Source organism: Somniosus microcephalus, chromosome 9, assembly GCF_052327205.1.
Source record: "Somniosus microcephalus isolate GS21.2 chromosome 9, FLI_Smic_1.0, whole genome shotgun sequence".
NCBI lineage: Eukaryota > Metazoa > Chordata > Chondrichthyes > Squaliformes > Somniosidae > Somniosus > Somniosus microcephalus.
The window spans coordinates 60,492,570-60,517,302 of NC_140995.1; the positions used below are offsets into that span (position 1 = coordinate 60,492,570).

At 47.4% G+C, this 24,733-nt stretch overlaps 1 protein-coding gene across 2 annotated transcripts in view; it reads right to left on the bottom strand.

The window, feature by feature from the left end:
* Positions 1-24,733, bottom strand: part of fbxo16 (F-box protein 16) — a 45,545-nt gene that overhangs the window by 15,755 nt on the left and 5,057 nt on the right. For both annotated transcript variants that reach the window (XM_085996651.1, XM_085996650.1), the window contains exons 2-4: positions 24,557-24,716; positions 22,735-22,770; positions 9,899-10,105 (exon numbers count right to left, since the gene is read on the bottom strand). In XM_085996651.1, coding sequence (XP_085852777.1) covers positions 9,899-10,105; positions 22,735-22,770; positions 24,557-24,652 — 339 coding nt within the window. In that variant the 5' untranslated portion in view covers positions 24,653-24,716. The remainder of the gene's footprint in view (positions 1-9,898; positions 10,106-22,734; positions 22,771-24,556; positions 24,717-24,733) is intronic.

A 24,733-nucleotide genomic window follows, 5' to 3' on the forward strand; every position in this document is an offset into this window, starting at 1 on the left:
TTGTCGTTGTCTGTTGCACGCTGCACAACATAGTGCAGTAATGAGGATTACAGCTGCATGAAGAACAAGGCCTCTTCAGAGGAGGAGGAGCATCAGCTGGAAGACGAGGAGGAGGAGGAGCAGGAGGAGCCTGAGGTCCATATGCCAGCAGCACCGGAGCACATTGCTGCCTGGGAGGCCAGGGATGGTTTCATCATGGCAAGATTTACTTAACTTCCTGCATTACACCCATATGGCACGGAGCAGTCCCGTGCAATAAAGTTTTAAGTAGGTTCACGGATTCCCAGGCCGCCTGCCTTTTCTGTGGCCTGGAGGAGTCCGTGCTCCATGTATATATGGAGTGTGAGAGGTTGCAGCCCCTCTTCCACTATTTTAAGGGGCTGCTCCTCGATTTCTGGCTGCACTTCAGTCCCATGCTCTTTGGTCACCCGGAGCGGGCAGATCGGGGGGCCTCCACGTAGGACTGCTCCTGGGCATGGCCAAAGTGGCCATCAACTGGTCCAGGCAGTGGGTGGTCGAGGGGGTCATTCTGACTGCCTCTCTTCTGCGGCTACGTTCCCGTCCGGGTGGCCCTGGAGATGGAGCATGCGGTGTCCGCCAGCACGCTCGAGGCCTTCTGCGACCAGTGGGCACCACAGAGGCTGGAGTGCATTATCACCATCAGTAATGGAATTTAAATTTAATTTATTAAGTTTCCTTTAATGTATTTTTGTTAATTTACAGTTTATTTGTTCGTACCCAAAAGCATACATCCATATGACTGCCACATGCCGTGCCAGGTTCCCCCACCACCCACCCTGCAACAACACCATAAAGCATACCTACAATGACCAAGCCATTCCTTTCACACTGACCCCATTGCTGGAGGTAACGTTATGTCTCACCATTCACTCCAACTCACTTCCAAAGTAGCAGACAAAAATGTGCATGAACGGAAAGTAGTTAAAATAAATAGTTTTATACGTGTCATAACAGTAGCGGAACCTTAACAATAACACTTCTTTAAACACCCATGTGCTTACCCTTGTGCATCTACTTCTGTGTCATTTTTTGTTTATGCGTGCTTCTACGAAGTGCAACCCCTGTGGCTTCATCAGAGGTAGAGGCAGCCTGCTCACTTCCCTGCTGCGACTGCGTAGACACTTTTGGCAGATGTACTCTGGGCTTTGGAGCCTCTGATGGCCCCGCCAAAGTTTGCTGCTCCTGAGACTGTGCAGAGGCAGACTCGGCCATCGCGATCTGAGGAGGCATCTGGGGCTTTGACGGTGGGGGGCGGGGCAACAGGGGAGAAGTATGAGCAGTTTGAGAGGAGCCCCCACTTCCATGTCCCCTCTCACCATCATCCCTCTCATGGGCCACCTGCACTTCCCTGCCATGAGGACCCAAATCTACGTTTACATCCCTCCTAGAGAGAAGGTCTATGAGCCTCTGCCATCTGTTGTCCATAGATAGCATATGCTCATGAGTGGCGTATTAGCTGCTCCATGCAGGTGGCCATCCTTTCCATGGAAGAGCATACCGTCCCCGTCACCTACAATATGGCGGTGCTCATGTTGGAGATGGACTCGTCCGTTTCCTGCACATTTGCAGACATCACAGCCACAAAACCTGACAGAGCCTCCTGCAACTCCAGGATCATCCTCTTTCTCGATGGCCCCTGAGGTGCAGCTGAGCAGAGCTGGGAGTTTTCCTGCGCCCTCCGGCGAGGAGTCTCCACTGCTGTCCCTGTCTCCACGATCTGCTTTTGCTCACTTGTGACTTTTAAAAAATTCGTTTTTATGGGATCTGGGTGTCACTGGCAAGGCCAGCATTTATTGCCCATCCCTAGTTGTCTTTGAGAAGGTGGTGGTGAGCCGCCTTCTTGAACTGCAGACCGTGTGGTGAAGGTACTCCCACAGTGCTGTTAGGTAGGGAGTTCCAGGATTTTGACCCAGCGATGATGAAGGATCGGCGATATACTTCTAAGTCAGAATGGTGTGTGACTTGGAGGGGAGCTTGGAGGTGGTGGTGTTCCCATGCACCTGCTGCCCTTGTCCTTCTAGGTAGAAGAGGTCGCGCATTTGGGAATTGCTGCCGAAGAAGCCTTGGCGAGTTGCTGCAGTGCATCTTGTAGATGGTGCACGCTGCAGCCACGGTATGCCGGTGGTGGAGGGAGTGAATGTTTAAGGTGGTGGATGGGGTGCCAATCAAACGGGCTGCTTTATCCTGGATGGTGTTGAGCTTCTTGAGTGTTGTTGGAGCTGCACTCATCCAGGCAAGTGGAGAGTATTCCATCACACTCCTTACTTGTGTCTTGTAGGTGGAAAGGCTTTGGGGAGTCAGGAGGTGAGACACTCGCCGCAGAATACCTAGCCTCTGACCTGCTCTTGTTGCCATAGTATTTATGTGGCTGCTCCAGTTAAGTTTCTGGTTAATGGTGACCCCCAGGATGTTGATAGTGGGGGATTCGCCGATGGTAATGCCATTGAATGTCAAGGGGAGATGGTTAGACTCTCGCTTGTTGGAGATAGTCATTGCCTGGCACTTCTGTGGCGTGAATGTTACCTGCCACTTATCAGCCCAAGCCTGCACATTGTCCAGGTCTTGTTGCATGCGGGCATGGACTGCTTCATTATCTGAGGAGTTGTGAATGGCACTGAACACTGTGCAGTCATCAGCGAACATCCCCATTTCTGACCTCATGTTGGAGGGAAGGTCATTGATAAAGCAGCTGAAGATGGTTGGGCCTAGGACACTGCCCCGAGGAACTTCTGCAGCAATGTCCTGGGGCTGTGATGATTGACCTTCAACCACCACAACCATCTTCCTTTGTGCTAGGTATGACTCCAGCCAGTGGAGCATTTTCCCCATTATTCCCATTGACTTCAGTTTTACTGGGGCTCCTTGATGCCACACTCGGTCAAATGCTGCCTTGATGTCAAGGGCAGTCACTTTCACCTCACCTCTGGCATTCAGCTCCTTTGTCCATGTTTGGACCAAGGCTGTAATGAGGTCGGGAGCCGAGTGGTCTTGGCAGAACCCAAACTGGGCATCAGTGAGCAGGTGCCGCTTGATAGCACTGTCGATGACACCTTCCATCACTTTGCTGATGATTGAGAGTAGACTGATGGGGCGGTAATTGGCTGGGTTGGATTTGTCCTGCTTTTTGTGGACAGGACATACCTGGGCAGTTTTCCACATTGTCGGATAGCTGCCAGTGTTGTAGCTGTACTGGAACAGCTTGGCTAGAGGTGCGGCTAGTTCTGGAGCACAAGTCTTCAGCACGACAGCCGGGATGCATAGCCTTTGTTGTATCCAGTGCGCTCAGCCGTTTCTTGATATCACGTGGAGTGAATCAAATTGGCTGAAGACTGGCTTCTGTGACGTTGGGGACCTGGGGAGTATGCCGATATGGATCATCCACTCGGCACTTCTGGCTGCAAACGCTTCAGCCTTGTCTTTTGCACTCACGTGCTGAGCTCCACCATCATTGAGGATGGGGATATTTTTGGAGCCTCCTCCTCCCGTTAGTTGTTTAATGGTCCACCACCATTCACGACTGGATGTGGCAGGACTGCAGAGCTTTGATCTGATCCGTTGATTGTGGGATTGCTTAGCCCTGTCTATAGCATGCTGTTTCCGCGTTTTAGCATGCATGTAGTCCTGCGTTGCAGCTTCCCCAGGTTGGCACATCATTTTTAGAAGAGCATGCCTGGTGCTGCTCCTGGCATGCTCTTCTACACTCGTTGTTGAACCAGGGTTGGTGGTAATGGTAGAGTGAGGGATATGCTGGGCCATGAGGTTACAGATTGTGGTGGAATACAATTCTGCTGCTGCCCCACATCTGTTCTGAATCTATCCCATTTAGCACGGTGGTAGTGTCAGACAACACGATGGAGGGTGTTCGCAGTGTGAAGACGGGACTTCGTCTCCACAATGACTGTGCGGTGGTCACTGCTGCCATGGACAGATGCATCTGCGACAGGTAGATTGGTGAAGACGAGGTCAAGTCGGTTTTTCCCTCATGTTGGTTCTCTCACCAGGCCCAGACTGGCAGTTATGTCCTTCAGGACTCGGCCAGCAGTGGTGCTACCGAGCCATTCTTGGTGATGGACATTGAAGGCCCCCACCCAGGGTACATTCTGTGCCCCTGCTACTCTCAGTGCTTCTTCCAAGTGGTGTTCAACATGGCGGAGTACTGATTCATCAGCTGACGGAGGGCAGTAGGTGGTAATCAGCAGGCGGTTTCCTTGCCCATGCTTGACCTGAAGCCATGAGGCTTCATGGGGTTCGGAGTCAATGTTGAAGACTCCCAGGGCCACTCCTTCCCAACTGTATACCACTCCGCCACCACCCCTGGCGGGTCTGTCCTGCCGGTGGGACAGGACACACCAGGGATGGTGATGGAGGAGTTTGGGACATTGGCATGATTCTGTTGCTTGACTAGTCTATGGGACAGCTCTCCCAATTTTGGCACAAGTCCCCCAATATTGGTGAGGAAGACTTTGCAGGGTTGACGTGTCTGGTGCCGAGGTCAATGCCAGGTGGTCCGTCCGGTTTTATTCTTATTATTTTGTTTCATAGCAGTTAGTTACAACTGATTGACTTGCTAGGCCATTTCAGAGGGTAGTTAAGAGACAACCACATTGGTGTGGGTTTGGAGTCACATATAGGCCAGACCAGGTAAGGACAGCCAATTTCCTTCCCTAAAGGACATTAGTGAACCAGATGGGTTTTTATGACAATCTGGTAGTTGCATGGTTACCATTACTGATACTAGCTTTTTAATCCAGATTTATTTAATTAACTGAATTTAAATTCCTCAGCTGCTGTGGTGGGATTTGAACTCACATCTCTGGATCATTAATCCAGGCCTCTGGATTACTAGCCCAGTGACATTACCACTATGCTACCATTCCCTGTTGACAACACTACTCTATCTTACATAGGACCCACCAAGGTGTGCGTATCTGCGCTGGTACTGGGTGTGCTTTGGTCTGGTGACAGTGCACCCTCAGAGGCTGGAGGCTGCTCTGAGGAGTCGTCTTCCTCCTCCGGCTGGACATGCGGGGGGTACTCTTGATGGACCTATGGGAGAGTAAAGAGATGATTTAGAAATGTTATATTAATGATGGGTAATGTTACCTTTATGCACATGATGAACATTCACTGGCTGCTGACATCAGTCACCATATGAGTGATTGCTGTATGCCTTGTGGCTGTATGAGATGTACCAGGTTGCTGAGAGATCCCCCTCTCTCTGTCTCCAACCGCCAGCAGTTCCACAACATTTGACAACTCCAGGGCGATCTCCTCTGCTGGAGTTAAAGTGGTGAATGACGGAGGGCTACCTCCGGTTCTCTCCCTCTCCCTGTTGTGCGCTTGTTTCGCCTGCAAGGAGGGAAAGAAGAGAAGTTTAAGTGAGAGTGATGGCATGAGTGTAAAAATGTGTGGGTTTCATCTGTAGAGGGTGACTATGAGGGAATGTGGTGCCAATGCCAAATGGCCTCCTTGTGTGGTGTTACTTGGTATGATTGCATTAGGATGAGGGTGTATGTGAGAGGTGGTTAGTCAAAGGGGGATGTGAGTATGTGCACAGAGAGGGATGGGTGGCCGTGCAAGGTATGTTGGTGTGAGTAATAACAACAGAAAATGCTGGAAAAACTCAGCAGGTCAGGCAACATCCGTGGAGAGAAATTTGAGTTGACGTTTCGGGTTTGACCCTTCTTCAAAACTGGAGAGAAAAGGAACTGGATCGAAGGCAGGGCTGCGATCGGACCCTTTCTCCCGCTTGCAGAATTCCCATTCTACCTGGACCCCTCCCCCTGGCCTCTTACCCTCTCTAGATCTTTTCATCGCTAACTGCCGACGTGACATCGGCCGTCTCCATTTCTCTGCTCCCCTCACTCACTCCAACCTACCTCCCTCTGAACTTGCAGCACTCCATTCTCTTAGATCCAACCCTGACATTGTCATTAAACCTGCTGACAAGGGTGGTGCTGTTGTTGTTTGGCGTACTGACCTCTACCTAGCGGAAGCTGAACGCCAACTCTCCGACACCTCCTCCTACCTCCACCTGGACCATGACCCCACTACCGAACATCAAACCACCGTTTCCAAGACTGTCACTGACCTCATCTCCTCTGGAGATCTTCCCCCCGCTGCCACCAACCTCATAGTTCCCCAACCCCGCACAGCCCGCTTCTACCTCCTTCCCAAGATCCACAAACAGGACTGCCCTGGTAGACCCATCGTTTCAGCCTGTTCTTGCCCTACGGAACTTATCTCTTCCTATCTTGACTCTATCTTTTCTCCCCTTGTCCAGTCTCTTCCCACCTACATCCGCGACTCTTCGGACGCCCTCCGCCACTTTAACAGTTTCCAGTTTCCTGGCCCCAACCGCTTCCTTTTCACCATGGACGTACAATCCCTCTACACCTCCATCCCCCACCCGGATGGCCTGAGGGCACTCCGCTTCTTCCTTGAACAGAGGCCCGACCAGTCCCCATCCACCACGACCCTCCTCCGCCTGGCTGAACTTGTTCTCACATTGAACAACTTCTCCTTTAACTCCACTCATTTCCTCCAAATCAAAGGTGTTGCCATGGGTACCCGCATGGGTCCTAGCTATGCCTGCCTTTTCGTGGGCTATGTGGAACAATCTTTGTTCCAGTCCTACTCGGGTCCCCTCCCTCACCTCTTTTTCCGATACATTGATGACTGTATCGGTGCCGTTTCCTGCTCTCGCCCCGAACTTGACAATTTCATTCACTTTGCCTCCAATTTCCACCCTTCCCTCACCTTCACATGGTCCATCTCTGACTCTTCCCTTCCCTTCCTCGACTTCTCCGTCTCCATCTCTGGGGATAGGTTATCGACCAATATTTACTACAAGCCCACTGACTCCCACAGCTACCTGGACTACACTTCCTCCCACCCCGCTTCCTGTAAGGACTCTATTCCATTCTCCCAGTTTCTCCGCCTCCGCCGTATCTGCTCCGACGATGCCACCTTCCACACCAGTGCTTCAGACATGTCTTCCTTTTTCCGCAACCGAGGATTCCCCTCTACCGTGGTTGACACTGCCCTCGACCGCGTCAGTTCTATCTCCCGCACCTCTGCCCTCACCCCTGCCCCTCCCTCCCGGAACCACGATAGGGTTCCCCTTGTCCTCACCTTTCACCCCACCAGCCTCCACATTCAACGGATCATCCTCCGGCATTTCCGCTACCTCCAAAGTGATCCCACCACCAAACGTATCTTCCCCTCCCCTCCCCTTTCAGCATTCCGCAGGGACCGCTCTCTCCGAGACGCCCTAGTCCACTCCTCTATCACCCCAAACAGCCCTTCCCCTTCGCCTGGCACCTTCCCGTGCAAGCGGAGGAGATGTAACACCTGCCCCTATACCTCCCCCCTCCCCACTGTCCAGGGCCCCAAACACCCCTTCCAGGTGAAACAGTGATTTACTTGTACTTCTTGCAATCTAGTATACTGTATTCGCTGCTCACGATGCGGTCTCCTCTACATTGGGGAGACCAAACGCAGATTGGGTGACCGCTTTGCGGAACACCTCCGTTCAGTCCGTAAGGGTGACCCCGAGCTTCCGGTCGCCTGTCATTTCAATTCACCGCTCCATTCCCACTCGGACCTCACCGTCCTTGGCCTCTTGTACTGTTCCACGGAAGCTCAACGTAAACTCGAGGAACAGCACCTCATCTTCCGATTAGGCACTCTGCAGCCTTCCGGTCTCAATATCGAGTTCAACAATTTCAGATCATAACCTCGGCCCCTATTTCATTTTTACTTATATTTTTCCACTCCTTTCCTCCCCCCCCCCCTTTCCTTTTGTTTCTCTCTCACACCTGGCAGCTATCTTTTGCCCTGCCAGTACACTTTACACCTAATCCCAGCCTATTACCATCTCGTCTAGCTTCTAATCTCTTTTACTTCTTTTGGTTCTTTTATTCTTTTGTCCGATCGCAACCCTGCCTTCGATCCAGTTCCTTTTCTCTCCAGTTTTGAAGAAGGGTCAAACCCGAAACGTCAACTCAAATTTCTCTCCACGGATGTTGCCTGACCTGCTGAGTTTTTCCAGCATTTTCTGTTGTTATTTCGGATTTCCAACATCTGCAGTATTTTGCTATCGTATTGGTGTGAGTAATGATGTGCAGGAGCAGGCTTGGGAAGGCAGAGTGATGGGGATGTGGTGACGGGCACAGCAGGATGAAGTTGAGTGTGGCTTTGCACTCACCTTTCCTGATCTCATGAGATCATTGAAGCACTTCTGGCACTGCACCCAGGTTCGCCTCACCACATCCCTGCTGTTCACCTCCCCAGCAATTTGGAGCCAGGCTCTTTTTGTCTCTTGGGGAGGTCTCTTCTGCCCATCAGCAGCGAAGAGGACCTCCCTGTGTGCTCTGACTCCCTCTACAAGAATAGGTAGGAAGTCATCTGAAAACCTGGGTGCAGCCCTCTGTCTTTGTGAAGTCATGTTTTGAAGTGTAAGCAATGAGAAGATCCTGCAATATCCTCCCTGCACACTCCTAGATGAACCTTCAAATGCTGGAAATGAGTCATCGATTACATCATCAGACCAGCACCATTTAATAGGGCCGGGAAATGTGCACGTCTGCCTTAATAGGCGCCATTAACTGAAAGTCGCCCTGAGGAGCGGGATCATCAAAACGTGGTTCTGACCCGTCACGCAGCCCGCATGCACCCGACCCGACTCGGTAAGGAAAATTCCGGCCTGTGTGTTCATCAGTCTCATTGTGTGGAAGCAGCCACAAGCAGCCCACACCACAAAACAGTTCCACAGGATAGTGACTACCTGATCATCTGGGGCCACTCTGCACTGCACTCACATTGCATTAAAGGAATGTCACTGTAACAGAACAGGTACCAGCCTTGGCTCAGTTAGTAGCACTCTCACCTCTGAGTCAGAAGGTTGTGAGTTCAACTCCCATTCCAGAGACTTGGGCGGACACTCCCAGTGCAGTACTCAGAGAGTGTTGCACTGTTAGAGGGGCTGTCTTTCAGAAGAGACGTTAAACCATGGTTCCGTCTGCTCTCTCAGGTGCACTATTCGAAGAAGAGCAGGGGAGTTCCTCCCGGTGTCCTGGCCAATATTTATTCCTCAATCAACAACTAAAAACAGATTGTCATTGTCTCATTGCTGTTTGCGGGATCTTGCTTGTGCGCAAATTGGCTGCTGCGTTTCGCTGCATCTCAACAGTGACTACACTTCAAAAAGTAATTCATTGTCTGTAAAGGGCTTTGGGACATCCTGAGGTGGTGACAGATGCTGTATAAAGGTGCGATGAATGCCAGTATTGCCAGCGTCAGCCACACCCCGAGAACAAGTTGTCTGAGAGTGCTGAATTTATGGTTTCTGTTCGGCAGATATTCACCACGTTATCTTCATAGAATTATACAGCACAGAAGGAGGCCATTCAGTCCATTGTGCCTGTGCCAGCTCTTTGAAAGAGCCATCCAGTTCTTTCTTTCTTTAACTGGTAGAAATGGGCTGTATGAGTCCAAAGTTAGCATGTAAGGTCAAAGTGTTGTTCTGACTTCAGGAATAATCAAAATATATTCACATTTTCATCAAATGATGGATTAATCCTAGACATAATGGCCCTGAAGATGGCCCCTTGGAGCTGCTCCCGCTCCACGCCGCCGTACTGCAGGAATCCCCACCACTTGGTTTGTGTGCTGATACATGATTGAGGTATCCTCAACTACATCAAGCTACACAGACAGCACAGTAAGTACTACAACATTCTCCCATTCTGCAGAAGCACCTGCCCACTCCACAAACTATTAGTTTGTTTAACTAGTTTTACTATTAAAAGGAACCAACGAGAGATTTTTTTTAATTTGTGAAAACACCACCATAAACCTTCTGTCTTGATGTTACCTGTGCACAGCGGCAAAGGCTCCTTGGATCCAAGAAGGAGAAGATGTACAAAGCCAGCACTCTGGGAAGGAAACAAGTGAAGTCCAGAGCCTCCGCAGGAACTCTGCTATGCAAATGTTGCTCACAGAATTTCAACTGAGAGACAGAACATCTTTCAAACAGGTCGAGAAGAATCTTGCGACGCTGTGAGTCAGTCCACTTGTCAAACTGAACAAGGAAGCAAGAGAAAGTAAAAACACAGTCAATCCCACTCATCACCAATGTGGTAACATCAGTTTTCCCTAATGATGCCATCCACATTGCTATCACCAAAATATCTATTATATATTAAAAATAGTGAGCCGTCACTCTCCCCCTCCCCTCTCTTCCCTTCCCCTCCACTTCCCCCTCTCCCCTCCCACCCTACCCTTCCTCTCCCCCTCCAATCTTCCTCTCCTCTTCACATTTCTCTCATCTTCCATTCTTCTCCATCCCCTTTATCATCCATCTTTCCCCTCCCCTCCCTTCTTCCCTCTCCCCTTCTCCTCCCTCCCCTGTACTCCTCATTCCCCTTAATTCTCCCTTCAAACCCACTGCACCTCCCCCTCTCCTCACCCGCCCCTCCAACCTCCTTTCCTCCTCTTCTCCCCTTTCCTCATTTCCCCCTCTGCTCTTCTCTTTGACCCCTCCTTGCCTCTCCCCATCCTCACTCTCTCCACTCCTCTCTCCTTTCCCCTCCCCTCTCCTTCCCCTTCTCTCCTCCACCCTCCTCTCCTCTGCCCTCATCTTTTACTCCTCCGCTACTCTTGTATGCAAAGCCACAGGAGATCAACTAGTAACTTCTTGAAGATAAAATCATTGGAAAAAATTTATAAATGTAATCATAATTTGATATTGGCACCAAGGCTCGCTCTGGAAATTAATTCTGGTGAGTTAATAGTTTTTTTTGTTTGTTAATTTTCTGTTTTGTAGATAAGCCTTCTTACCCCTTCCTCTTCCTGCTGTCCCCATGTAATGCATAACCTGCAGCTGAGAGGACGGGTTAGCATGAAAGAAGCCATTCAGAGGTGTGTGCAGTGACAAATACATTCATGTGGTGTACCTCACTTAATTGGCAATCAACAACATGCACGTCCATGAGAAGATTAATAAAGACAAAGCACAACAATCCCGAGGGCTCACTCGACAGAGAAATACACCGTGTGCTGTAGTACTGTGCCATGGTGACTAAGAAAGTCCCAATTTTGATCCCTGGTCTAAACCAAGTTAGCGGAGCTCTGCTGGGAGGCTGTGGGTTGCTGCAATTGGTTTCAGTGTCCCGAGTGAGGAAGTGGAGAAAGAATGACTGGCAGTCGCTATCTGCTGGAAGTGTGTGTACATTGGGTACTGAGTGAGTCTCACTGCCTAATAGACCTCCAACACTCACTATCCAAGCGCACCCAGCCACTTGGGAGTGGTACATGAGGAATGTGTCTGCTTTTGGAACCATAGCCCAGCTTGAGTCAATGCCAGTGGGAGAGGAGAAGGTAAAGGTGAACCACAGTTCTACATCACACGGCAGGACATATTATGGCATAAAGAGATAGGACATTCTGAGGAGTGTATTGTACAACATTGCTAAATCTTCAATAAAACAGAAATGCATCTCGCAAAAGCCGAACGTGTGTTTTACGATGGCCGAGGATAAAGCGATGAATTTATCAGCTAGGGTTTCAGTTCATACCCATTTTAATAGCCTTCTATTGCTGCACCACATTCTGGGAAAACAGGTATTAGGATCTGCACCTACAATTAGATACAATGGACTGGCTCAGACTTGTAATATCACCTGGGGAGGGGGGTGGGCGGCCTTACATATGTGTCAGGACCAGCTCCACATGCAGCCAATACTGAACAAATCAAAAGCCCAGCAAGCCCCCACATTCAATTGCTAGTCTGTGCTGAGTTAAACAATCTCAGCCAGGGCATGACAGGCATGCTACAAATGGCACTGGTGTTCCAAGGATAGGAGGGGGAAAAAAATCAGCCAGGGTTCATACTACTGAACTTACTGACCCTGGACAGAGAATGTGTCTGTCTGGATGTGGTGACTGGCCATGACTGCGAGCGCCACCCGCCGCCCCCCCCCCCCCCAAGCTGAATGGCCCACCAACAGTTGATGTTCAGACTCACGCATGAAGATGGCCATTTGGCTGAGGGCCATTATCAACCATGGAAAAGTACCCCAGTGTGATTCATCTCCAGGAAAGCCCTTACTAAACTCTTGCAAAAGACCCACCACTTGCTCCCTCAACTACTTCTTGACCCAGCTCTTGACCACTCACCTATATTTGTGTCAGCTGTGGCTCAGTTGGTAGCACTCTCGCCTCCGCGTCAGAAGGTTGTGGCTTCAGGTCCCACTCCAGAAACATGAGCACAAAATATAACTTCACGCTCTGGTGCAGTACTGAGGGAGTGCTGCATTGTCGGAGCTGCCATCTTTCGGATGAGACGCTAAGCCAAGGCCCCGCCTGCTCCCTCAGGTGGACGTAAAAGATCCCATGGTGCTATTTTTGATCCAAGGGAAAGTGACAAGTTGGACCCAAAATTGGCTCAGTGGCAGGAAGCAAAGGGTAATGGACGACGGGTGTTTTTGTGACTGGAAGGCTGTTTCCAGTGGGGTTCTGCAGGGCTCAGTACCAGGTCCTTTGCTTTTTGTGGTATATATCAATGATCTAGACTTCAATTTAGGGGGCATGATTAAGAAGTTTGCAGATGATACAAGAACTGGCATGTAGTTGATAGTGAGGAAGAAAGCTGTAGACTGCAGAAAGATATCAATGGACTGGTCAGGTGGGTGGAAAAGTGGCAAATGGAATTCAATCCGGAGAAGTAAGAGGTAATGCATTTGAGGAGGGCTAACAAGGCAAGGGAATACACAATAAATAGTAGGATACTGAGAAGTGTAGAGGAACAGAGGGACCTTGGAGTGCATGTCCACAGATCCCTGAAGGTAGCAAGACAGGTAGATAAGGTGGTTAAGAAGGCATACAGAATACTTTCTTTTATTAGCTGAGGCATAGAATATAAGAGCAGGAAGGTTGTGCTTGAACTGTATAAAACACTAGCTCGGCCACAACTAGAGTACTGTGTGCAGTTCTGGTCACCACATTACAGGAAAGATGTGATTGCATGAGAGAGGGTACAGAGGAGATTTACAAGGATGTTGCCAGGACTGGAGAATTTTAGCAATGAGGAAAGATTGGATAGGCTGGGGTTGTTTTTTTTTTGGAACAGAGGAGGCTGAGGGGAGACTTTATTGAGGTGTATAAAATTAGAACGCGAATGCTGCCAATGATCCGGAAGCATTCTGCGCATGTGCGCTGCCGGTTCGTCATGGGAGTGGGTTCGTTAAATTTTTTTTTACAAAGCCGGGAAGGGAGCGGGCTGCTGAGAAAAAGCTGGGAAGGGAGCGGGCTGCTGAGAAAAAGCCGGGAAGGGAGCGGGCTGGTGAGAAAAAGCCGGGAATGGAGCGGGCTGGTGAGAAAAAGCCGGGAAGGGAGCGGGCTGGTGAGAAAAAGCCGGGAAGGGAGCGGGCTGGTGAGAAAAAGCCGGGAAGGGAGCGGGCTGGTGAGAAAAAGCCGGGAAGGGAGCGGGCTGGTGAGAAAAAGCCGGGAAGGGAGCGGGCTGGTGAGAAAAAGCCGGGAAGGGAGCAATCTCGTTAGCGTGATGGTTTTTTAAAAAGCAGAAACATCATGCTTCTGGTTATTGGAGACCGTACTGGTTGTTGGAGTGCGCAGTATGCTTCTGCGCAGCTGCCAGTTCATTGGCAATAGTCACTTCAACAAAATTATGAGGGGCCTAGATAGAGTGGATAGAAGGACCTATTTCCCTTAGCAGAGAGGTCAATAACCAGGGGGCATAGAGTTAAAGTAATTGGTAGAAGAATGAGAGGGGAGTTGAGGAGAACTTTTTTCACCCAGAGGGTGGTGGGGTCTGGAACTCACTGCCTGAAAGGGTGGTAGGGATAGAAACCCTCATCAAATTCAAAAAGTACTTGGATATGCACTTGAAGTGCTGTAACCTACAAGGCTATGGACCAAGTGCTGGAAAGTGGGATTAGGCTGGGTAGGGCTTTTTCGGCCGGCACAGACACGGTGGACCAAATGACCTCCTTCTGTGCCATAAATTTCTATGATTCTCTGAGTTCCTTGACCCAATGTTTAGACATTGTCAACCCCTTCCTTTCTTTATACTGTCATTTCCCCTTTCATAACTACCACCATCAACCATCTCCCTAAAATCCACCCTCTCCCTAAAAACCCCACCCTCTACCCCTCCATCTTCTCCAACTACCACCCCAACTCTAACCTCCCATCCTTTCTAAGGCCATCAAACACATTATTGCCTCCCAACTCCACATCCACCTCTTTGCACCACTCCCTGTTCAAATCCTTTTTCTACTTCTGCAATGCTCACAGAAAAAATGATTACCCTGGTCAAAGTCGCCCATGATATCCTGAATGACTATCTAAGTGGCACACTGTCCTTCTGCATCCTCTTCCTGGCCTTTGATACGCCCGACCAGACTCCACCTAACTGCCTTTTTTCTGTGGTCCACCATATGGCTCCACTCCCACTATCACATAAGAACATAAGAAATAGGAGCAGGAGTAGGCCATTCGGCCCTTCGAGCCTGCTCCGCCATTCAATGAGATCATGGCTGATCTACTGCCTCAACTTCATTCATCGGTCTTATCGCCATATCCTTTGATGCCCTTACTAGTCAGAAATCTATCGACTTCTGTCTTGAATATACCCAATGACTGAGCCTCCACAGCCCTCTGGGGTAGAGAATTCCAAAGATTCACCACTCTCTGTGTGAAGAAATTTCTTCTCATCTCAGTCCTGAATGGCCTACCCTTTATCCTGAGGCTGTGGCCCCTGGTTCTAGACTCCCCAGCCAAGACAAACATTCTCCCAGCATCCATCCTATCAAAACCCTGTAATAATTTTGTATGCTTCAGTGAGGTCCCCTCTCATTCTTCTGAATTCAAGAGAATACAGGCCTAGTTTACTCAATCTCTTCTCATATGACAGTGCCGCCATCCCAGGAATCAATCTCGTGAACCTTTGTTGCACTCCCTTTATGGCAAGTATATCCTTCCTTAGGTAAGGAGACCAAAATTGTACACAGTACTCCAAGTGTGGTCTCACCAAGGCCCTATATAATTGGAGTAAGACTTCTTTACTCCTGTACTCAAAACCTCTTGTAATGAAGGCCAGCATACCATTTGCCTTCCTAATGGCTTATTGCACCTGCACATTCACTTTCAGTGACTCATGTACAAGGACACCCAGGTCCCTTTGAGCATCTGCATTCCCCAATCTTTCACCATTTAGGAAATACTCTGCCTTTCTGTTTTTTCTACCAAAGTGGATAACTTCACATTTATCCACATTATATTCCATCTGCCATGTTCTCGCCCACTCACTGAGCCTGTCGAGATCCCCTTGAAGCCTCTTAACATCCTCTTCGCAACTGACACTGCCAACTAGCTTTGTATCATCAGCAAATTTGGAAATGTTACATTTAGTCCCCTCATCCAAATCATTGATATAGATTGTGAATAGCTGGGGCCCAAGCACCGATCCTGCGGTACCCCACTAGTCATAGCCTGCCATCCTGAAAAAGACCCATTTGTCCCAACTCTTTGTTTTCTGTCTGTTAACCAATTCTCAATCCATGCTAGTATATTACCCCCAATTCCATGTGCCCTAATTTTGTTCCCCTTGTGTGGGAACTTATCAAAGGCCTTCTGAAAATCCAGATACACCACATCTACCGGTTCCCCTTTGTCTACTCCACTAGTTAGATCCTCAAAGAACTCCAATAGATTTGTCAAACAGGATTTCCCTTTCATAAATCCATGTTGACTCTGCCCAATCTTACTATTAGTTTCTAAGTGCCCAGTTATTGCATTCTTTATAATAGATTCCAGCATTTTCCCAACTACTGATGTGAGGCTTACAGGTCTGTAGTTCCCCATGTTCTCTCTCCCTCCTTTCTTAATTAGCGGGGTTACATTTGCTGTCCTCCAATCTGCAGGAACCATTCCAGAATCTATAGGATTTTGGAAGATGACAACCAATGCGTCCACTATTCCAATGGCCACCCCTTTCAAACCCCTAGGATGTAGGTCATCCGGTCCTTGGGATTTATCGACTTTTAGTCCCATTAATTTTGCTAGTACTGTTTTTTTACTAATAATAATTTCTTTAAGTTCCTCATTCTCGTCACACCCTTGGTTTTCTCGTATTTCTGGGAGGTTTTTTGTGTCTTCCTCTGTGAAGACAGAAACAAAGTATTTATTTAATTTCTCTGCCATTTCCTCATTCCCCATTATAAGTTCTCCCATCTCTGACTGTAAAGGACCTACATTTACTTTCGCCAGTCTTTTCCTTTTCACATACCTATAGAAGCTTTTACAATCCGTTTTTATATTTTTCGCTAGTTTGTGCTCATATTCCATTTTCCCTTTCTTTATCAATTTCTTGGTCCCCCTTTGCTGATTTCTAAAAGGATCCAAATCCTCAGGCTGACCGCTTTTTCTGGCAACTTTATAAGCTTCCTTCTTTGACTTAATACTTGCTTTAATTTCTTTTGTTAGCCATGGTTGGATCACTTTTCCTTTTGGGTTTTTATGCCCGAGAGGAATACATGTTTGTTGCAAATTATGCATTGTTTCCTTGAATGTTAGCCATTGTATGTCCACCTTCATACCTTTTAGTGTAGTCTCCCAATCTACTATGGCCAACTTGTCCCTCATACCCTTGTAGTTTCCTCTGTTTAGATTGAAGACCTTAGTTTCAGATTGGACTACATTACTCTCAAACTTAATATAAAATTCAATCATATTATGGTCACTTGTCCCTAAAGGCCCCTTTACCACAAGATTATTGATTAGCCCTTTCTCATTACACAGTACCAGATCCAGAATAGCCTGTTCCCTGGTTGGTTCCTCCACATACTGATCCAGGAAACCATCTCGCATGCATTCCAAGATTTCGACCTTCACACCATTAGTGGTAATTTGATTTGACCAGTCAATATGTAGATTAAAGTCCCCCATGATTACCGTATTGCCCTTGTTACATGCACTTCTAATCTCTTGATTGATACTGTGCCCTACATTACCATTACTGTTTGGTGGCCTATACACAACTCCCACCAATGTTTTCCACCCTTTGTTGTTTCTTAGCTCCACCCAAGCTGATTCCAGTTCTACATCACGATCTGCCGAGCCAAGATCTTTTATCTCTAACGTACTGATCTCATCCCTTATTAACAGCGCTACGCCACCTCCTTTTCCTTTTTGTCTGTCCTTCCTAAATGTTGAGTACCCTGGAACATTCAGATCCCAGCTTTGGTTACCCTGCAACCATGTCTCTGTAATGACAATTACATCATACCCATTTACTTCTATTAGTGCCATTAATTCATCCACCTTGTTGCGAATGCTACGTGCATTTAGATAAAGTGCCTTCAACTTTGCCTGTTTAATATTTTTCTGCACTTTGACCCTCTTTACTGTTGGCCTTTGTTTCTGCTCCCTACTAGTTTTGCTGACTAATTTTCTAACTTGCACTTCCAGCTTTGTTTCTCTCCATTCTGGGCCCACACTTAGGTTCCCAGCCCCCTGACAAACTAGTTTAAATCCTGCCCAACAGCACTAGCAAACCCCCCTGCGAGGATGTTGGTCCCGTTTCTGCCGGAGGTGTAACCCATCCAGCTTGTACAGGTCCCACCTTCCCCAGAATCGGTCCCAATGCCTCAGGAATTTAAATCCCTCCCTCCTACACCATCGCTCCAGCCACACATTCATCTGGTCTATTCTCCTATTTCTGCTCTTGCTAGCATGTGGCACTGGGAGTAATCCTGAGATTACTACCTTTGAGGTTCTGCTTTTTCATTTATTTCCTAGCTCCCTACATTCTGCTTGCAGGACCTCGTCCCTCTTTCTACCTATGTCGTTGGTACCGATATGGACCACGACCTCTGGCTGTTCACCCTCCCCCTTCAGAATATCCTGCAGCTGCTCAGTGACATCCTTGACCCTGGCACCAGGGAGGCAACATACCATCCTGAAGTCACGTCTGCGGCCACAGAAATGTCTATCTGTTCCCCTTATGATAGAATCCCCTATCACTATTGCTCTCCCACTCTTTTTCCTCCCCTCCTGTGCAGCTGAGCCACTAGTAGTGCCATGGACTTGGCTCTTGCTGCATTCCCCTGAGAAACCATCTCCCCCAGCAGTATCCAAAATGGAAAATCTGTTGGAGAGGGAGATGGACCCAGGGGACTCCTGCACTATCTTCCTAGTTCTTTTACTCTGTCTGGCGGTCACCCATTCCCTGTCTGCCTGTGCACTCTTTACCTGCGGTGTGACCGCCTCATTAAACGTGCTATCCACGAAGATCTCAGCCTCGCGGATGCTCCACAGTGACTCCAGCCGCAGCTCCAGCTCCGAAACACGGATTTCGAGTAGCTGCAGCTGGAGACACTTCCTGCACACGTGTTCGCCCTGGACACCGAAAGTGTCCCTGACTTCCCACATAGCACAGGAGGAGCACTCCACACTGCTGAGCTGCCCTGCCATGTCCTACCCTTAATTTACTCCCTTTACTTCCTTTAAATTAAATAATATTAAATACACTAGGGACCTTACTTCACTTTAAACACTACTTACTCTAAACTAGAGACCTTACTTTTACTTTAACAACTGGACTGTAGAAATACTCACCAGGTCCTACTTACCAATCAGCTCCTTCCCTTGTGCCGACGACACTTTTAATCTCTAACATCACTTTCGAATGTTGCCTGTTGAGGTCCGCTCTCACTGCTGCTCCCAATAGCTCGGTCTGGGCCTCGAGCTTTATTTCCTCGCTCCTCCTTCGCCTGTTCCCTCACAGGTCGGTCCACTCTCACTGCTGCTCCCAATATCACCTGTTCCAATGTACCTATTCATGCCCCACGTTTTCAGTCACCTCCCCATCCCTTCAGTCACCGACTCTAACTCTTTTTCTAATCCCTGCTCAGTGTCAGTCTCACCCCCCGCCTCCCTCCATGGCTTCAGTCACCTCCCTAATCTTTGGGACGTCCTGAGGTCATGAAGGGCATTGTATAAATGCAAGTCTTTCTTTTTGCTTTGCTGATTAATTGGATAGCTCTTTCAAAGAGCTGGTGCAGGTATGATGGGCCGAATGGCCTCCTGTGCTGTATCATTCTATGATTCTCCTAGACCCTGCTCAGTGTCAGTCTCACCACCCCCTCCACACCTTCAATCATCTCCTCTAACTCCTAGCTCCTGCTCAGACAGTCTCCCTCATTGCCCCAGCTGTGAAGTGCCGAAGGACGTTTTGCTATATTAAAGGTAAGTGCAAGTTATTGTTGAATCAAGTAACTTCCAATTGAATCAGGGAGGAAATGATTTGTGCAATTACAAGAGAAACGAGGGATGAGTTAAGACTTGTAAAATGGCAGAGAAGGGCACAGTCAATGATAGGCTGCAATCCTTCAGCAGAAGATAATGAATTTTTGAGAGCTTATGCGAAGTCTATGAGACTGGGCAAGGAAAAAAACGGAACTAGAATGATTAGCCAAATTTATTTACCGGCCCACTCTAGTACTGGTATATTTACTTATTTATTTATCCAGCTGTGCTGATTAAGAAATCGTTGCTTATTTTTGTTATCCAGTACATTCCTTGGTGTAGTGTGACACAGGCCAGATACAGCTTCCTCCTGTGTTGCTCATACAAGGTACCTCATCCTCAACCTTAGGCAAGAACAATCTACTGTTCCCATGTAACATCTCCAATTCCCTCACATCTGTCTTTGTGGTCTCTCATTTGGAGAATGGCAATTACACGTGAATTCCTGTGGGTACTTTTCGGCTACAGCCTGCCTGAACTTATTCCTGTTGGGATTTTTAACATACAAGGGGCAGAGAGAATAAAAGAGACAAACACAGAGATGTGGCAAGAGATAGAAAGGCACACATGATACAGGGACAGAGGTGGTGAAAGTGGTCTATGCTGATAGTGAATTTGCAGCCCAGTTTACACTGTGCCTGAAGTCAATGGAAAAGGAAATCAGGCACAGTGTAAAATGGGAGGCCAATTCAGCCCATTCCGTGCTACTGGCGTGGACTAATTTCACCCACAAAGACCCCAAATTTCCTTGGGGCTGGTGGGGACCTCGCAATGTCACTGCAGTGGTACATGCGCCCACCAGTGACATGTGCTGCTGCCCCAACCTAACATCATTGTGCTTCTCTAAGAGATTCAGAAGAAGCAGTGGTGTTTCCAGAGAGGTCCGTCTCCCAGGAGGTGCGGCAGATGACAGGGGTTGCGGTGAAGTCCACTACCGACATAAACAGCAACGCCAGGGATGCAGACTTTGCTGTAGACTTAATCTAGGATAAGTTGATGTTTGCTCCTTGGAAGCACAGACTGCAGCCCTGGAAGCCCAGGGGCAGGCTTTACAGAGCGCTGAATTCTGGTCTTTAGATTTCCCATCTCGCTGATGAGTGGCCATCTTGAATCTGGGCCCAGGATAGCAGCATATGCCAGGCTTCTGGATTAGCCCCTCATGGGCCTAGTCAAAGAGTACGTAGGAGGCAGGACCAGCCTGGCCAGACAGTCACATGAGAGATGCAGCCCACAGCAGGCTATTCCCAAGACTCAGCTATCATGAGATGAGGTTTCACCTCAGTCCCAAAGGGCTCTTGTTCCAAGCATGGGGCCAACCACCTCTCATGACACTGGCCCTCAGGTTGCACCTAGAATAAGCACAAGTACAGGCCATAGGAAAGCATGTCTAGGCACTCAGGGGAAGTACGGTGAGTAGGAGTAGGGCCTTATATGACACGAGTACTCAATAATCATAATAAAACACATGGTAATGTTTTCACTTGCTCGTTTATTTAATGAAGACATTTGGCTAAATAAGGTCTGGTTGGGGTGAAGTGTTTAGGGTTGTTAGTGAGACCCAATGACAGATGATTTCACATAGAAGGCTTGGAGAAGCCGTGAAGGCTGGGGAGCTGTTATGATGGATGTGTAGTCAGGGGACTGCTGTTAATCCTTTGAGAATGTCTTACTAATCGTCGACGTATGAATTTCCCTGGCACCTGAGACTGTAGCCTCCTCTGAGTCAGGATTACTGGAGTCAGTAGTGAATTTGGGGCAGGGAGGGAGAGTGAGTCGTCTAAAAGGTAGAGAGTTTTTGGGTCAGTGAATATTTGGAAGCATTGGAGCATTGAAAGGCTAAACAAGCAGTGTGAAGGGTGGGCCCTGGGCACTTGGGGAAAGTGAATAATCACAGGGCAGTAACATTGATGAGACAATGGACATGTGTACTGCAGAGATGGAGGAATATTACAATTTTGCTCACATCTTGGACCTAGATGCATAGGTAGCACAGCTATGTTTAATTAGAAAAATTATATTTTTTAACTTTAACAAAATAAAGATAATGATGATCAATGAGAAACTTCCAAAATTCAATTGATTTGGAAAAAGAAAAAAGAATTCAAATTAGGTTGAGGAAAGACATGGTTCACTGACTTTCTTTCTCTCTTTCTATTTCTGGCTGGCTGTTTAGCTATCTCTGACATAACCTGCCTCTTTAAGTTAAAAATGAAACCACTGATAACCCAAAATCTTACCCGAAAAATTCATTCTGCAGTTTGTTTTGAAATGTTTTTTTAAAACTCAGGAAGAAACTCGTGTCCTTTTACACCATGAGGAAATATACACTCCCAGGTATGAGTTAGCTTCCACTCACCTTCACAGAATCAGCGTATGCTCATCTCTCTGAAGCTAACAGCAAGATAGCTCTGAATCAAAATAGCAACTTCAAGCCCAAGATTTTGAGAAAGGTGAAGACATTCATGTAAATACTGTGAGGAGCTATCCAAGCAAACAGAAGACAATTTGGTAGGTAAGCATGATCATACTACTGTTTGCTTTCTCCTTTCCAAGAAAATTGCATACGACTGAATTACAATTTATAAATCAGAATTGACAAATTTACATATCAATCAGCTGGAGGTAATTTCCATTTAGCTACAATGAATTTTCATATCAAGTAACTGAAAAATTTAGGGAAAAACAAGAGATTAGCATATAGTTAGCTTTGGCCAAGTGTGGCGCGGAAACATGACACGTGTGACATCCAAAGTGTGACGTACACACAGACGTACCATTTTTATAATATTACTAGTCAATCCCACATGGCATTGCACACTGTTAGTTGGAGAATGTGGGGTCTCTCTTATCTAGCTCTGCTGTCTTCAAGTTGCTGTTTCACTCTCCGGGATAGATCTTGACTTTGTGTGAAAGTGTAAAATGGGTGATAGCGAGCCAGCAGCCCGTTTTACATCTCTCCCAGTTTTTATTTCCATTAATGCCCTCTGATACCTTGCCCAAATGACTATTCTTCACCTTTGGGCCTTCAAAGTGAGTGTTAACAGGCTATTAACTATGAGCAGCAGCAAAAATGAGCCTAATGAAGTCCATGGGCTGAGGGCCACACATGTACACCTCTAGCAGGGGTCACTGGATACTGATCAGAAATGTAAACCCTGGCTGATTTACTTCTCCCTAAACCAAGACTCTGATGGCAACTGCAGCGCTCCCACGACTGAGATCAGCTAACTCAGCACAGTGTAGGGATTCAACTTAGGGACTTCCTGGTCCGTATTGTTCAGTTATTCAATGGATAGACTTCCTAAACTATCAGAAGAGCTATTAATTTGTGTTTGATTAAAGTTAAAACTTTCTAGCTACAAAACCAACACATGGCCCTCTTACCCATTTCCCAAGTAATTCTCCTCTTTCTTCAAAGACCTGTTGGAGGGAGAAAAGAGTATATTAGAATTGAAAGAGAATCTCTGTTTCTTAAGATTGGAAATGTCTACAGCAGACCCAGCGAGAGTCTCCAATATTCTGTCTAGCACGGAATTAACTACATCATATACTCTGGACCATAAAGTGGCCATCTTCCTGAAGAAGGAGGCAGCCATCATCTGTGGCCATGTGAGCACTGAGCATCAAGAACTGTGGGAGAACCAACCGAGACAGCCTGGTCATCCAAATCAATACTGGCAAAAGTGGCTATCAGTGCCAATAGAAGGAACTGAAGTTGCAAGCAGTTTGCCCCCAATCAACCCGGCAGACTCAGTAAGAGTGCATTAGGGAAGGTACCTCATAAACTGAGCAACAGTACAGGCAGCGACAGTAAAGCTGCTTTGTCACGGGTCTGTTTCCAATCACAAGAGAACCCAGGAAAATCTTTTATTTTAACATTGGCCCAGTAATTCCTGTCACAACGCATGAGTACGGACGGGGTACTCACGCGTGTGCCCGGAGGAATTGCCGGTTTTCAGCATGCACAGCGCATGCGCTGAAAACCGGCATTTCCTGTCCTCTGACCCAAGGGGTTAAGAGGCAGAATGCGTGCGACTTGTGATGCAGCGCATGCGCGCTGAAATTCCTTTTTTTTTTCCAGAGTTGCCCGAGTGTAAAGGCCTCCGGTTTTTACGCGTGGAAAAACCAGACGTAAGTATTTAGTTTTACAGGTAAGTGGTCTTTTAGTACAATTTAGAATTTTTTTTCCCACAGGTTTATTATTTTTAAAGAATTTACAGTAAGGTAAGTTTAGTTTTAGACCCTATTTTAAATTTTTTTATTTTTTTCAAAAATTTGATTAATTGTTTAAAATATTTTTAAAAACTTATTTATAGTTAATATAATCAGTGGGATGTTTTTAAAATTTTATTTCAAGTTTAAGTAGTGTTTTGGCAGCCCATACTTTTCATGAGTTTGACAGTTCTTACTCTCAAACTCATGAATGAAGCTTCCCCTCCCCTGATTGGTTGTACAGTGCTCACCTGATCCCAGCCGGCACATCGCACTAACTACACCACTGGATCAGGTAAGCACATCGCGCCGACATCTGAACCAGGCCAGTGACAGGAAATGCAAGCAGGCCCGGGCTTCAGATGTCGGCGCGCCGGGTGAGTGCACATCGGGGGCTTGCACGCGCGACAAGCTCCCGATCCTAATTTCAGGGCCATTGTATAAAACAACAGTTAACCTCATGTATAACAAATGCCAATGAGGGAGTTGGTAAAATGTAGTGTTGTTTCTCAAATTAAACTTAAATCACTGGTTATGCATAGAAGGGATTCACGCTGAAAAAGAGCATGAAAAAACAGGGAACTTTTTTAGTTAAAATGTCTGGCACAATTTGGTTATATGGTTATTGAGTCAGTTAGCATGGCTCCAATGTAGAAATGACCCAGAGTTCTCTCATACCAGCACATTCCTATTAGTTAGACCTTGGCAGTCCCCCTCCACTCCTCCAGAACTGTAACATTTAAATGGTAGCCCTGCTTCATTGTGGTCTCCCCTCTGACTCCTGACTTCAGTCCTGGCTCCTCCTGCCTATATCTTACATGTGAAATAAATTGAATAAGTTGTCTGATCACCTCATGAATGTAACTATCAACCGTCATGACAATCCACTTATACAGAACACACATCAAAAAAGGGATACAACTTCCACTTGGATACAGCCTGTATAACATGAATTATTGAAGAGCATTTCTCCTTGGTAATTATACTCCCTTGCCTTGTCATTGGTGGGCTGGTGGTTCAGGGGTGTCCATGTGCTCATCTTAGTCTGCATTTTAGGCCCGTTCATGATCTTGGATGGAGCAAACGCCATTTCAAAATATTCAGTCGGTAGTTGCTCTTCCTCCTTGCATTGAATTACTCCATTCAAATGGAATCTGAAAGGCAGAACAAC